General features: G+C 39.4%; 1 protein-coding gene across 9 annotated transcripts in view; it reads left to right on the top strand.

Moving 5' to 3' along the window:
- The first annotated feature begins 1,592 nt into the window (after positions 1 to 1,592).
- PRPF39 (pre-mRNA processing factor 39) overlaps positions 1,593 to 13,968 on the top strand; it is a 44,010-nt gene continuing 31,634 nt past the window's right edge. For 2 of the 9 annotated variants that reach the window (XM_020986416.2, XM_020986414.2), the window contains exons 1-4: positions 1,656 to 1,743; positions 10,750 to 11,103; positions 11,845 to 11,970; positions 12,613 to 12,731. In XM_020986416.2, coding sequence (XP_020842075.1) covers positions 10,783 to 11,103; positions 11,845 to 11,970; positions 12,613 to 12,731 — 566 coding nt within the window. In that variant the 5' untranslated portion in view covers positions 1,656 to 1,743; positions 10,750 to 10,782. Of the gene's footprint in view, positions 1,744 to 10,749; positions 11,104 to 11,844; positions 12,485 to 12,612; positions 12,732 to 13,968 lie in introns of those variants that run through there. The other 7 variants (XM_078151499.1, XM_020986419.2, XM_020986415.2 and 4 more) reach the window with 6 other exon arrangements.

Here is a 13,968-nt window from a genome sequence, read left to right as displayed (position 1 = left end):
AAGCAGGGGCCTCTCTGTTCTCTTAGGGAAGCAGCGTCTTTGGTTTGTGTTTTGCCTTATAGGGAGCAGGCCCACTTGGATACATCACCCCAATAAATGTTTTTCTTTAACTTGGAGACTGTCTGAATGAATTCTTTCAGAATATTAGGACCCGAATGTCTCTTCCTTATCATTTCAGGTAGCACTCCAACATTCTTGGGGTCCACGCTGAGCTCATCACCAAGTGCTACAGAGAAAGTCTAAGTGAATTCCTTCACACCTGAACCAGCTCTCCCAACTCTAAACTTAACAACGCTAGAGGATAGAAGGACTTGGCATGCTATGGTCCATGGGGTCACAGAGTCAGACATGACTGAACAACAAAAAATGTGGGGAGAGAGAGAAGACAAGTTACTTAAAACAGAATTCACATTCCATTAATATAAAAAAACCCTAACATCCTGGCAACTGATTCCATCACTTCCTGGCAAATAAAGGGAGAATAAATGGAAACATATACAATCTCCCCCTTTTTTTGTTGTTATTCTTTGCATATTGAAAGAGGTTCCAGTTTGTAGGCCTTCACCGAGGGTTTTTTGTTTGTTTTAAAGAGATTTGAAGTCATTGGATTTACTCCTCCCAAAGTGACCTTGGGTAAATCAATTAATTTGCATCTCAAATTTTCTCTTTTGTAAAATAATGGAGTTAGATTAGATTAAATGAGAGGTTAAGCCCCTACCCTCTGGACATTTAAGATCCACTAATCTCCACCTCAAAAAGCCAAATAAAAGTTCACATATTGTTCAGTTTGGAGAGCAGGTTTGAGTTTCTCCTGCTTTTAGGTGGATTGATGGAGTTGGAGAAGGGTTGGAGAAAGTACTTCTGAGTACTGCCCCTAAAGGTGCAAATCCTGTTTCAGGGATCAATTTCTTTGTGCAGACAACAACAATAACAAAAGATCCTGTTATCACTACACATGTATTTTTTTCCTAAGAATTGGCTTCATTACATAATGACCCTCATAAGCCTCTAAGTCTAGACTCTGGTTCAATTTAAAGAAAACCCTTATATCTAGTGTTGGGATTTGGGGAAAGAAAAGTATACCGTACTGTGAACTCGTTGAGAGCAAGGATGCTTTTAACGCTGATCACATAGTAGGTTCTTTAAAATTTTTAAAAATTAATTTATTTTATAAACAATCACTTCCATAAGCTCACATAGCAGGTTCTTAACACGTTTGCTAACTTGACAGTACGCAGAGCCGAGAGAGCAAGAAGGACACCAGCTGCTGGGGGGCTTCCCCAGCTCAGCACAGGTGAGGCGGGCACAGTGCGTGGAGCGCACCGGGGTCAGCAGTGCTTCAGCTGTGGAGGATGTACAGAGAACGCGAGGAACGCAACAGCCCGGGGCTGCTGGGGGGAGGGGCACTCCCCGGAGCCTCGGGAGCTCCAGTCCAGGTGGACGCGCCGGCGCGTGGGTGGAGCGCAGCGGGAAGACACGTGATCCAGCCTGCCCGCGAGGGCGACGCGGACGCATGCGCCCTGCGCTCTCCGCGTGTCGTGGGCGGGGCGCTCGGAGCCACCGCAGCCGCAGTAGCCGGAGCCGCCGAGGCCGCTGCAGACGTGGCCGTCCGGGCTCGTTTTGTGGGGAGCCAGGCCCGAGTCTCTCCTTAATGGCATTGAACGGCTTCCAGCCCAAGGTTAGTGCGGGTCGGGCGGCGAGGTAGAGACGCGAGCAGAGAGCCGGCGGCCGACTTCTCCAGGGGTAAGGCCTGATTTGGTTTGTCTCGGCCCCGGGCCTCACTCCACCTCCCCACCCCCCACCCCACAGGCCCTTGCGGCCTGGCCCGGACTTGGCGCCCGAAGCGCCCGGCGCTGCTGCCCCCCTCCCCCAGTCGTCCCACCCTTCCTCCGTCCCTCGCCGGCCCTCCCTCGGTCCGATTGCCGCTCCGCGGGCTTTTACCCGAGGGACGGCCCTTTCGGATTTGGGCCGGGACTTGCCCGCTCCCTTGGCACCACGAGGTTGTTGGGCGAGTCTTTACAGATGGCCATCCTCCCCGCCCCCACCCTCCTCATTTGAAGGCAACCCGGGATGGGGGCGGGGGGCAGGGAGCCACGACCAATCCTGCCGAGCTAAGGCTCAATCGTCCTTCCAGTGTGTAGAAAATCCTACTCTCGAGTCATTCTACGAGCATGTTAAACGCCTACTGTAGTGTCATGGACCATGAGCAGGCAGCAGCATTGTAAAAGTAGGCCAAAGTCCCCTTTTAATTTGGCAATTTCTGGTCAGGAAGAGCACTCAAGCACTTTGGAGCCCTCCTTTTCTTCCTGATAGTTGCAGAGCCAGCCTCAGTTCTTTTCATACCTACTTTGCAATATCAATCAGCAAACACTTGTTAAAGTGCCTAATATATGCTGGACTCTGTTGGTAATAAAGACAAAAATGAAAGCCCTTCATCTCAAGGAGTTTACATTCAGTGATGAGTAGGGGGTGAAGGGAGGAACAACACATTTTATATGCCGGAAAAAAAAATACAGTAGTGTTTTGGGGGGATCAGGAAAAGCTTCATGTTAAAAGTGGAGCCTTGAACTCCGGGTCTTTAGGGAAACGACGTTCTAAGAGTCACAAGTGAGGGAGGAAAGCATTCTGGGCATGGGGGACAGATGAGAGAGTGTCCTCTATGAAGGATGGCGAAGTGGCATTTGGGGCTGGACCTTAAAGAGTGGGAAGGTAAGTCACATGAAGGCTGGAAAGAGGTTTTTAGGGTTTTCAGTGCCAGACAAAAGAGTTTATATTTTTATTCTACAAATAATAGGAAATCACCAGTTCGTTGATTAGTGTGAAGTGACATGGTTGGATCTTCGATTTAGGAAAATCATTGTCAGTTGAATGAAGAATGGGTTGGATTGGGGGAGGGGTTACCGACTTAAGAGGCAAAAGTGATTAGGCTTTTGAAATAGTGCAAGTGAGAGGTGATGAGGGCCTGAACTAGGATGGTGGTTGTGTGATTGGACAGAATGTGGGAGAGGTGGGAAGTGTTTTAGAGGTACAGAGGACAAGATTTGGCAACTGAATTGAGTTTGTGGGGTCTGGAGAATGAGTGGAGTTGTTTGTGGAGTTGAGGATGACACTAAAGTTTTAAAAACCTTGGGTTACTGTAAAAATGATGATGACCTCACTAGAAATAGGGAAGTCTGGAAGTTGAGTATGTTTCTGAGGAAAAGATCTGTATTGTTTTGAATGTTAGATTCAAGATACTTATATGGAACTTTCAGTTTGAACTGTCCAATAGGTGATTTATGGGCCTGGATCCCAGGAGGGAGACTTGGACTGACTATATATAGATCTAGGGATCATCTGCATAGAAATTAATTAAGCCTACAGGAGCTGGTTGGTGAGAGAGCATAGAGGAAAAAGAGCCTTGTGGTATACTTACAGTTAGGGATATGAAATGAATGATAATCTAGCAAAGGGGACTGGATAGGAGCAGACAGGTAGATGGACAACGAAGAGAGTATCTAGAACTGAGAAGATGGTGAACAGTGTCAAATGCTGTACTTAGATTTTGAGGCTGAGGATTGAGAAAAGGCTGTCAGATTTGGCAGTTGAAATCATTTTGAGAGCAGTTTCAGCTGAGTGAAGAGATTTGAGGTGGAAGTAAGGGAAGTAGAAGTAATGAATGTAGATGACTTTTCTTTGGAGCTTGAGAAATGGAGGGGAGGTAATAACTGTAGTGAGAAGTTTTAAGTTAAAAAGTAATGCTGCCTTATTAACTGTGCTGCAGGTAGTCCTGTTAGGCAGTTTGGATAGTAGAATCAGGAAGATCTTGCTTCATATCCTGGCCTCTTACACATATTTGCTATACAACAATGGGTGAGTCATTTAACTTCTTAGTGCCCTAGGTGACTGGAATGAAAAGGCATCTAGTGCTTACTGCATGCCGCTGTTAAGTTGCAGCTACTGTTAACTTTTTATATATTTTCTAAGGTGTGGAACTTTTCCCTGTGTGCCCTTTAATAAAGATAAAATGGCAATAAGTAAAGGTCTTATTAGATTTTTATGAACCCAGTAATCAACTCCATCATAATAGGCTCAGGGGTAATAGGTGAGGTGAGTGGTTGATGTCATAACTGGGGTGATAATTGATACAGGAAGAATCCAGTATTTTCTTTGAGGTTGTTCAAGCAGCATCACTAAGTAGACTCCTATTAATAATTGTTAGGAAAAAAAGATAATGTAATTCTAACTTTATGGAAATGAAGTTTTCTTTATAGGATTAGAAGCAGAGGGTCCTTATTTAGAAACATTGTGTTTGTCTTGCTAAAGTATAGAATTATTTTTGAAAGGGTTACTGAAGTTTCTTTCAGGCATTGTCAAAGACTAAGATTACTTCCTTTGCCTGTTCACCCTTATAATCTAATTTGAAGTAACTTCTGGGGTGATGGGGTACTTTGTTTCATTGATGTGTATTTCTGGGCTTCCTTGCACTAATTTAATGTATTTCATTATAGCTTAAGTTACTGATGTTAATGTTCTTAATCAGCTGAGCTAAGCGGGATCATTTCTGCTTACCGTAATTTGAGACTTTTGCGGGGGAGCTAGGTAGTTGGGGTTAAGTGACTTGCTCAGGGTCACACAGCTAGTAAGTGTCAAGTCTCCAGTCTGAGACTGAATTTGAACTCGGGTCGTGACTCCAGGGCCAGTTCCCTATCCATTGTACCACCTAGCTGCCCAATTTAAGACTTTTGACCTGCTATTTTGCTACATTAGTTATTTACACATTGGTTAAATTTCAGTCATTACCAGATGATCTTAAAGCTTTAAAGCCTTTGTTAGCCTAAACTGTGTTTGTTGTAATCACTGTTAACAAAGTAACCTGAACAAAAGTAATCTGGAAGTTTAAAATGGAAGAACCCCAAATTTAGCATATATATGTATTTTTTACTCTACACCTTTGCTACTTTCTAATTAATTACCTGTGCTTCTCGTTTCTTTCTTTACCCATTTGTTTATTCCTACCCTCTCCACTCTCCCACTGGGGTGGGATTGGTGGTGAAGGTAGGGAGAAGGGATGGTGGTGATTCTAGTTAGCTAGTGTTTAACAACAGCAACCCAAAAAAAGCCAAACTCTAAACCTTTTGACATGTCATTTGGGTTGAGAGTGTATGTGGGGGGGGGGTGTCCTTTTTCCTTTGAATGTTCTTATGGAAATTTTGGAGTTGCATATTGGAAAAAAGATTTAAGATTTCTAGATTGAAGCTGTTTTTCCAAACACTGAAAGACCCAAAATCATAGAATCTTAGTTATTAAAAGGGACTTTAGAGATCATTAATTAAAGATATATTCAATTTATCTGGAAACTAAGCTTATAAAATTGGTATCAGCTCTGGGACTAAAAACCCATGTTTCCTGACAACTAGTCCTTAGTCTATTAATATCTAAATGTTGCAAAAACTGCCCCCTTTTTTTTGGCAGTTGGGGTTAAGTGACTTGCTCAGGGTCACACAGCTAGTAAGTGTCAAGTGTTTGGTCTGAGGCCAAATTTGAACTCGGGTCCTCCTGACTTCAGGGCTGGTGCTCTATCCACTGCCACCTAGCTGTTCTCCCAGCAAAAACTGCTTCTAAAAATAATAGATAAAATTTGTGAAATTTTTTTTTGTTAGCTACAGGGGAATTTTCCCAGAGAAATTTCTTGCCCCTTCCTACCCACTTTTTAAAGAAATGTATGTAGCTCATTCAGATCATCCTAAAAAGCCCCTTAAAATTCTAAATTGGCAAGCAAAGTTATTGTTGAATCACTGTCTAGTGTTTGTCGTAGCTAGCACATTTTTTAGGTAGGTCAAATTTATTATACTGTAGGAAACGTTTCAAGTACTTATTGTGACTGACATTTTAACAAGCATTTATTAAGTCTACTTTTCGTCAGGATACTTTGTGTAAGGAACCAAGGATACAAGAACAAAAACCTTAACGTAGTACCCACCTTTAACAAACTTACCTTCTACTGGAGGGAATAGTTTGTATATACATAAGTAAATAGAAACTATATACAAAATAAAAATAATTTAGAGGTGGGGATGGAAGCACTAACTGGGGGATGTAAGAAAAAACCTCTTAAGTGGCACTTGAACTGAATTTGAAGGCAGTTGGGGATTCTAGGAAGCAGAAAAGATGAAGGGAGAGTATTCTAGGCAAGGGTAGCCCGTGCAAATAGGATGTGATATGTAGAAGGAAAGAGCAAGCAAAATGATTACAGAGTCTTTGAAGAGGAATAAAGTGAAATCAGTCTGGAAAGACTGGTTTGAACCAGCTCATTAAGGACTTTAAATGACAATTAGTTGGAGGTTGCTATGATAAGTTCAAGTGATGGAGTATAGAAAGAACTAGGTTGGTTGTAGTATGTGGAAAGAAAGGGGTGTGAGACATGTCCTGTAGATACAATTGACAAGGACAGACTGATGCTTAACTAGCTTTGTCAACCAGTCTCACATGATTCCTTAAGATGTATCCATTTTTTAGTATCTTGAAGTCTCTTTTATAATTAGTATATACTTTTAAGACTACTGCAAATACAGAGCCTCTTTGACATAGTAGAGCTTTGGAGCACAAGTCAAGAGACTTGGCTTCTAGTCATAAGTTTTAGATTTTGAGCTGGGAGAAAACTAAAATGACCTGATAATCCAGCTCCACACTTTGAGTCGGAAATGACAAAGTAAATTTTCAGAAATCTGTGAAGACTTATTTGAGCTGAAAGTGATGTGAACAGAACTAAGAACATTGTACACAGTCATGGCAATATTGTAACAACTGTTAAAAACTTAGCTCTTCCAATCAGCACAATGATTTCATGACAAGGCGGAAGGACTTGTGATGAAAACTACTATCCACCTCCAGAGAGAGAACTGGGGTGCACATTTAAGCATATTTGCTTTCACTTGGTTTTTCCGGTCTTTTTTTTTCTTTTACAATGGATATCTTATTGCCCTCTCAGTGAGTGGGGGGAGGGCTAGATAGAGGGAGAGAATTCAGAACTGAAAATAAATTTTTAAAAATGTAACTGGGAGGTGTGTAAGAAAAGAAAAAATATAGCTAATGTTTTTTAAAAATTGTACTGGTTGTAGGCCAGTCTTCCTTGGGACTTTACCAAGATCTATGGGAAGGTCAAGCTAGATGTACATTTATGCTAAAATGGGCACATAATACAACAGTGCTCATGTACAAGTTAATGCTTATTTTTTTCCTTCTTTTTCATCCTGTCACTGAGCCTATTTTCTTCTCTTGTCTTCCTTTCCATAGATATTAGAAAGGAAGTTCATAGAATCACAAATGATTTGCGAGCACTATTTGGCCTATTAAGTTTCTTAGTGCTAGCTAAGCACTCTAACTAGCAGCAACTAGAAACCCAAGTTCCTAGTTTATTACTTCTTGTTGCATTTATCACCAACTATCATTAATTGACAATTGTTTGGGGGTTTTTTTTTTTTTTTTTTTTTTAGTTAGAGAGCTGGCCACAGTCAGTAATGTTCTTATACATACTAGCTTTGTGAATGTCTACAAATCCCTTAACCTCTCAGTGCCCTAGGTAACTCTCAAGAATATAAATTGTAGAAGTAGGGCTGATCTGCAATTAAAGAAGCTGACATAGCCTCTTTGGGAGTATCCTGTGCCAATGAAGTCACAGTTCCAGGGCAAAATAAATAAAATTAAAAAAAATCTTTTGTAGTAGATGTGTAGTTATTTATAGAAACTTATTTAAAATTATTTTTGAAGCCATATTTAGACATTGTATTCTGGGCTTTTTTGAAAATGCAGTTGAACAAAAAGCAAAGACGAAAATATTTAGGTCACTATATTCCTTTCAACTTAGAAGTTAAAACTTGAGGTTAAATTCAAATTGAGAGTGTCAAACTGAGATATGAATGTAATAGCATATTGACTGTACCATAAAATTGGGATTTTAGGAATGAAGAGTATATACTGCAAAGCATAAAAAGGATTGTATGTAAAACCATCAATTTATGCTTCTTAGTTGGGAGGTGGGTAAATAACATGTTTACATCATAGATACTCTGGAGACCTGGTTGGTCATTGCATTGATCAGAGTTCTTAAGTCCTTCAAAGTTATTTTTCTTTACTATGTTGCTACCTTTGTGTAAACTGTTCTGGTTCTGGTAATGCATTTTACCCAGGATTCTCTGAAATCATGTCTTGTTATTTCTTATAATACAATAATATTCCATTCCTTTCATATATTACAATTTATTCAGCCATTCCCCAGTTGATGGGCAACCCACCCTTAGAGTCTAGTTCAATATCCCTCCCTTTTTGCAGGGACCCCCCCCCTTCAGGATCAGGAAATTAATTTTGCTTGTAGTGATTTCCTTTGTTATTTTCCTTGCTCTTCCCATCCCTGTTTGTGTCCCTGTTGAGTATGATGTATTTCTACATCATTATGGATGTTCACTCACCTTTGCTTCAGATAAGTGAGATTCATCTGATAGCTGGTCCTTCTACTCACATGTTTGTGTGCTGCCCTTCTCATGTACCCCAAATATGAGAAATAGCAAGTTCTACCCCTTTTTTCTCCTTTTTGGTCACCTCTCTCCCTTATTCATTACATTCCAGTAGCTCCCTTAAGCCACCAGGATAAAATATAAACATCTTCTAGAATCTTTCTTGACCTGACCCCTTCCTAGCTTTCCAGTCTGCTTAACACCTTATTCTCCTCCATGCACTCTGTGATCAATGACTGGGGATTCCTTAGGGATTCGTTTTTCACACAACAGATTCCATTTCCCACCTTCTGGAATTGTTTTTCCCATTGGCATCCCCCATGCCTGGAATTCCCTTTCTCCTCATCATCCCCTTGTGATTTTCCTGGCTTCCCTTAAGTATGAGTTAAAAATCCTTGCCTTCTGCAAGAAACCTTGCTTTGTCCTCCCTAATGTTAGTGCCTTCTCTCATATTATTTCTAGTTTGTCATACATATATATGTGCGTCTTGTTTGGACATAGTTGTTTTCATGTTGTCTCCCACTTAGATTATGAAGTAGAGGATGTGGACTTTTTGTTTTTCTTTGTGTCTCCAGACCTTAATACACTGCCAGGCACATAGTAGGCACTTAGTACTTACTGACTTGACTTCCCACAGTAGTATATTCCTTTTACTATCCCTTCATTTTTTCTCTTAAAAACCCCAGAAAAGAGCCAATCTACCCCCAGGATCATCGTTTTCCATATTTAACAACCTCAGGGAAATGGAATGCTGTGTGTGTATGTTGAGTGGGTGAAGAGGAGTAATGTAAGTAAGGCTCGAAAAATAGGTAGAACTCAAGTTGTGAAGGCCTATAAATGCTAAACAGAGTTTATATTTAATCTTAGAGGTAATAGGGAACCACTGGCATTTTATTAAGTAAGAGTGATATGGTCACTCAAGCATAAGATTTCTTAAGCATAAAGCAGCTTTGTAAAAGATGGATTCATGCAGGATAAGATTTGAGGTGGCAAGGAGACCAATTAGGAAGTGTTGCAACAGTTTAGGCCAGAAGTAATGAGGGACTGAAATAAGAAGCTAATGTCTGTATGGAGTAGCAAGATGGAATCAGATACATAGATATTGTGGATATAGAAATGACGAGATTTGGTAAATGGATATTTGAGTTGAAAGAGTGAAAAATAGAGGGTAATGCAGAGGTTACAAACCTGGATGATGGGAAGAATGATATTTTTGGTAAAGGGAAGTTTGGTAGTATGGGTGGATTTGGGACTAATCATTTCCCCCCTCTGGTCCTCAGTTTCCCCATTTGTAAAACTGAATTATTTAGCCTACCCTTAATAGCAGTGCCTGGTACACAGTAGGTGTTTAAGAGATACATGTTCATTTACCTTTGTGTGCCCTGTGTGCCTAGTATAAATAACTTGAATGCATAAGAAGGCACTCATAAGTATTTGTGGATAGAACAAATGATGAAAAGTTGTGTTAACATTGTGATTTAGAGCAGCACTTTAAAAAAATTTTTATTTATTTATTTTGGGTGAGGCAGTTGGAGTTAAGTGACTTGCCCAGAGTCACATAGCTAGTGAGTGTTAGGTGTCTGAGGCCGGATTTGAACTCAGGTCTTCCTGACTCCAGGGCTGGCGCTCTATCCACTGCGCCATGTAGCTACCCCGAGAGCAGCACTTTTTAAGTTGTGGGTCACTACCCCATATCGGGTTGCATAACTGAATGTGGGGGTTGTGAAAAATTTGGCAGCAGTAAAAATTTTCTGAACCTGCAACAACTAAAAATTCAGAATCAAACACATAATGAATCCAGTGTATTTCTGGCAGCACTTCCCCATGTTGCATCACGCGACTTCACTGCAGCCTTGGTTGTGAACACACAACATATGGCAATTGGCACTGTGCATGCTGTCATGCCACACAACCACAACAAATGCTACTAGAAACACCTTGGTTCAGATTCGAGACTACTGTCTTTAATAAATAGTAAAATTATATGTATGCAAAAGAATTGTTTTAAAATGAATTTCTTTATGACTTATTACCAATAAATGTTTGATCTATGTACCCGGGAACATTTACATATTTCTTGGGCCAGAAGGGGTCATGAGTGGAAAAAGTTTAAGAAGCACTGATTTAGAGGATGGTTGAGTGTTGAAGTTGTACGTTTCTTTTGCATTGAAGTAGACTACTTGAAGAGGGCTGATTGCATGTTATACTGTTTTATTATCTTTTGGAAGATGGTGATTTTTGTTGTATGTTTTCACAGGTTATTGTTTAACAGGAGACAACATCAACAGCTATGCAGAATTCTACTCACATGGATGAGTACAGCAGTTCTAGCAATGGCAATGCAAGCAGTCGTTCTGAGGTAGCCATAGAGCAGCCCACTGATTTCAGTACTGAGATTATGAATGTCATAGAGATGGAACAGTCACCTGATGGCTCTCCTAATGTGAATGAAGAAAATACAGAGGAAAATGAAGTTTCAAGTGTAGAACTGCCAGTGACAGATACTGAAGCACAATTTCCTCCAGAATATGAAAAGTTTTGGAAAACTGTAGAAAGTAATCTCCAGGATTTTACTGGCTGGGTATATTTGCTGCAATATGTAGAACAGGAGGTTAGTAATTATTTAAACTTAAGGATAAATGGGGAGACATAGAAAATATTAATTTTATCAGGCAGGTTCTTATTCTTAAATTTTTTTTGTTTCAGATTGTTTTCAGACCTCAGTGAGACTTTTAAAATTAAAGAAAATGTTATTTTTTTATAGTGTGATTTTGCCTAAAGATTCTTGTCTAATCTTTGCATCTTGGTGTAGGACAAAATAGAAATTGAATTAAATCTTTAATAATGTGGATATTAGATGTTTCTAACACCATCTTTATAGGAAAAGTACTAGCTCGTAGCATGAGTATTATATTATTGAAAGTTAAAATGTGCTCACAGATTTAATGGCTTCTCTGTCAGTCAGCAAATGTTGTAGTTGCACAAGTATGGTCATCAGTAAATATGCTTTAGATTTTAATATTGTTTCATGAGAGGCAACATGATTTAGTGAGATGAAGATTGGCTTTCGTGTCAAGAAGACTTAACTTTTGAATCAATCTTTAAATACTAACCTGCTTCATAAGAGTGTCATGAGGGTCCAGTGAGATCATGTTTATATACTGCTTTGCAATCTTAAGCACAATATAAGTTATTACTTAGTACTTCTTTTAATCCATTCCTTTATTTTTATTAAAATATTATTTAGATGAGCATTTTCTAATAGGTTATTTGAAAAATTGGTTTGTGTTCTTCTTGTAAGAAATAAGATTTTTAAAAGCATTCTGCTTGTTTTTTTTTTCCTCCCCATCAGAATCACTTGCTGGCTGCCAGGAAAGCATTTGACAAATTTTTTACACACTACCCATATTGCTATGGTTATTGGAAAAAGTATGCAGACCTTGAAAAGCGCCATGACAACATTAAACAATCAGATGAGGTGCGTATATCACAGAATGAAGTTAACACCATTAGGTACTGTAAGCCAAATAATAACAAAAAACTTTTTTTTTTGGCTGGCAGTACCTACCATATATGCTCAAATAGTTTAATAGGGTATTTTATTTGCATTTGTCACTCTTGTGGCATTTGTAGCTAATATTTTCTCTCTTTGTTGGCAGGTGCGTAAAACCTCAACAGTTTGTCAAGCTTTGCAGTGCAAGCCTCTGTATTACACTGCAGCTTAACAAGTAGGGCAGGGCTTTTCTCACTTACATTTATTTCTCATTTTCCAAATAATATAGTTGGTTTGCTAGTCACATTTGCTACGTCTTATTGCATTTTTGGTCAGACGCTGTCATTGATGCTCTAATGGGTCTGTGCCCTATGGTCTGTACCCCAAAGCCTGCCCACACAACCCGGTCAGAATGCAGGGACTGCTGCGCTTTGAAGATCAAGATTCTGCACGTGGGGATCAGAACATTGCCATGTTCTATCCAACCTCCACCCAAATGGTAATGGTAGATTATTTAAACAAAATTCCAGTAATTAGTATTTCTAAGGTTCACCGGATAACACAGTGTTGCCTCTCTTTTAATAAATAAATAAATATTTGAAGTACAGTTTGTTGTTTTCTTCTTAGGTTTATCGGCGAGGGCTTCAGGCAATACCTCTTAGTGTTGATCTTTGGATTCATTATATAAACTTCTTAAAAGAAACATTGGACCCAGATGATCCTGAGACAAATAATACAATAAGAGGGTAGGTGAAATATAGATGTTATTTTCTTGCCGGGGTGAGGGAGGGAGTTTAGACTTTCTGCATTTCATTGAATTTTTTTAATGCCCTAGCATGTGGTTAGTTTTTATAAAGGTGTGATGTAAAGTTGAATTCCTTTCAGTTGCTGATGCAGAAATTTATTTTAAATAATTTTTCTAAAATTCTGTTCTGGTCCTTCTTTTCTGTGTTTTCCATCCATCAGCTCTTATTGTAATTTTTCCTCTTTGTGCCCCCCACCTCCTACTTTACAAAGGGGAAAAAAAAAACCTGAGAAAGAATAGGCGTGGGATCTACACTAGTAATTTGCCTGACTGCTTCTTTGCCCAGACCTAGATCATTGGTTCTTACATATTTTACTCTACTTTTGACCTCCCCTCCCCACCTTTTATAATTTATCTCTATATAGTTGATGTTTTTTGACAGCCAGGTGGCACTTCTTGTTTATTTTATGTTAAATTTGTCTATATCTATAAGGGGTACATTGAATCCTCAACTCTTAAGAGTTTTATAGTCTGTTTCTCCCTATAATTGATTAGATTTTCCTTTAAGTAACTTAAATGCTGTCATTCAGTGGCTAATCTCTCAGTGATCTAAATAACTCCAAAAGTGGAAGTTACAAAGAAGGTGCCAACCTTCATTGGTAGGAGTTGCCTTTCCTAGAGGTTCTCTATTCCAATGAAATCACAATCCATCCCATTATGTATATCCCTATTATCTTTGGTGCCTTTAATCATAATTTAGTTCCTTGTCTGTTTCTTTGTTTCTGTTGATTACCTTTATAATTCTACGTATTTCCTTTTTTTGCACTAAAAACATTATTTTGAGAAGGGGTCATTGGTTTCATCAGGCTGACAAAGGGATGTGTGACACAAAAGGGTTGAGAAACCCCTGCTTAAGACACAGTATTATAAGTGGTAGTGTCCTTCTTGGATTGCCCACAAAAATCCATTCATAGAACCATAGGACATTAAAACTAGAATTGAAATTGAGATCATATAGTTGAACCTCCTTTAAAAAAAAAAGGTTATTGATATCTTTTGTTTTTACATTGTCTATTCCCGTGTATCCTTCACTACCCTTTCCCAGAGAGCCATTGCTTATACTAAAGAATTTTAAAAATGGGAAAAGGGAAATTACAGCTCATCAAAACCTATCAATATTTTGAAAAAATTTGACATGATATGTAATATTTCATATATAAAAACCATCTATCCCCCTT

This window comes from Phascolarctos cinereus, unplaced genomic scaffold (genome assembly GCF_003287225.1).
Source record: "Phascolarctos cinereus isolate Bilbo 61053 unplaced genomic scaffold, phaCin_HiC Scaffold_3;HRSCAF=262, whole genome shotgun sequence".
Taxonomy (NCBI): Eukaryota; Metazoa; Chordata; class Mammalia; order Diprotodontia; family Phascolarctidae; genus Phascolarctos; species Phascolarctos cinereus.
This window is presented reverse-complemented; position numbering and strand designations above follow the sequence as displayed.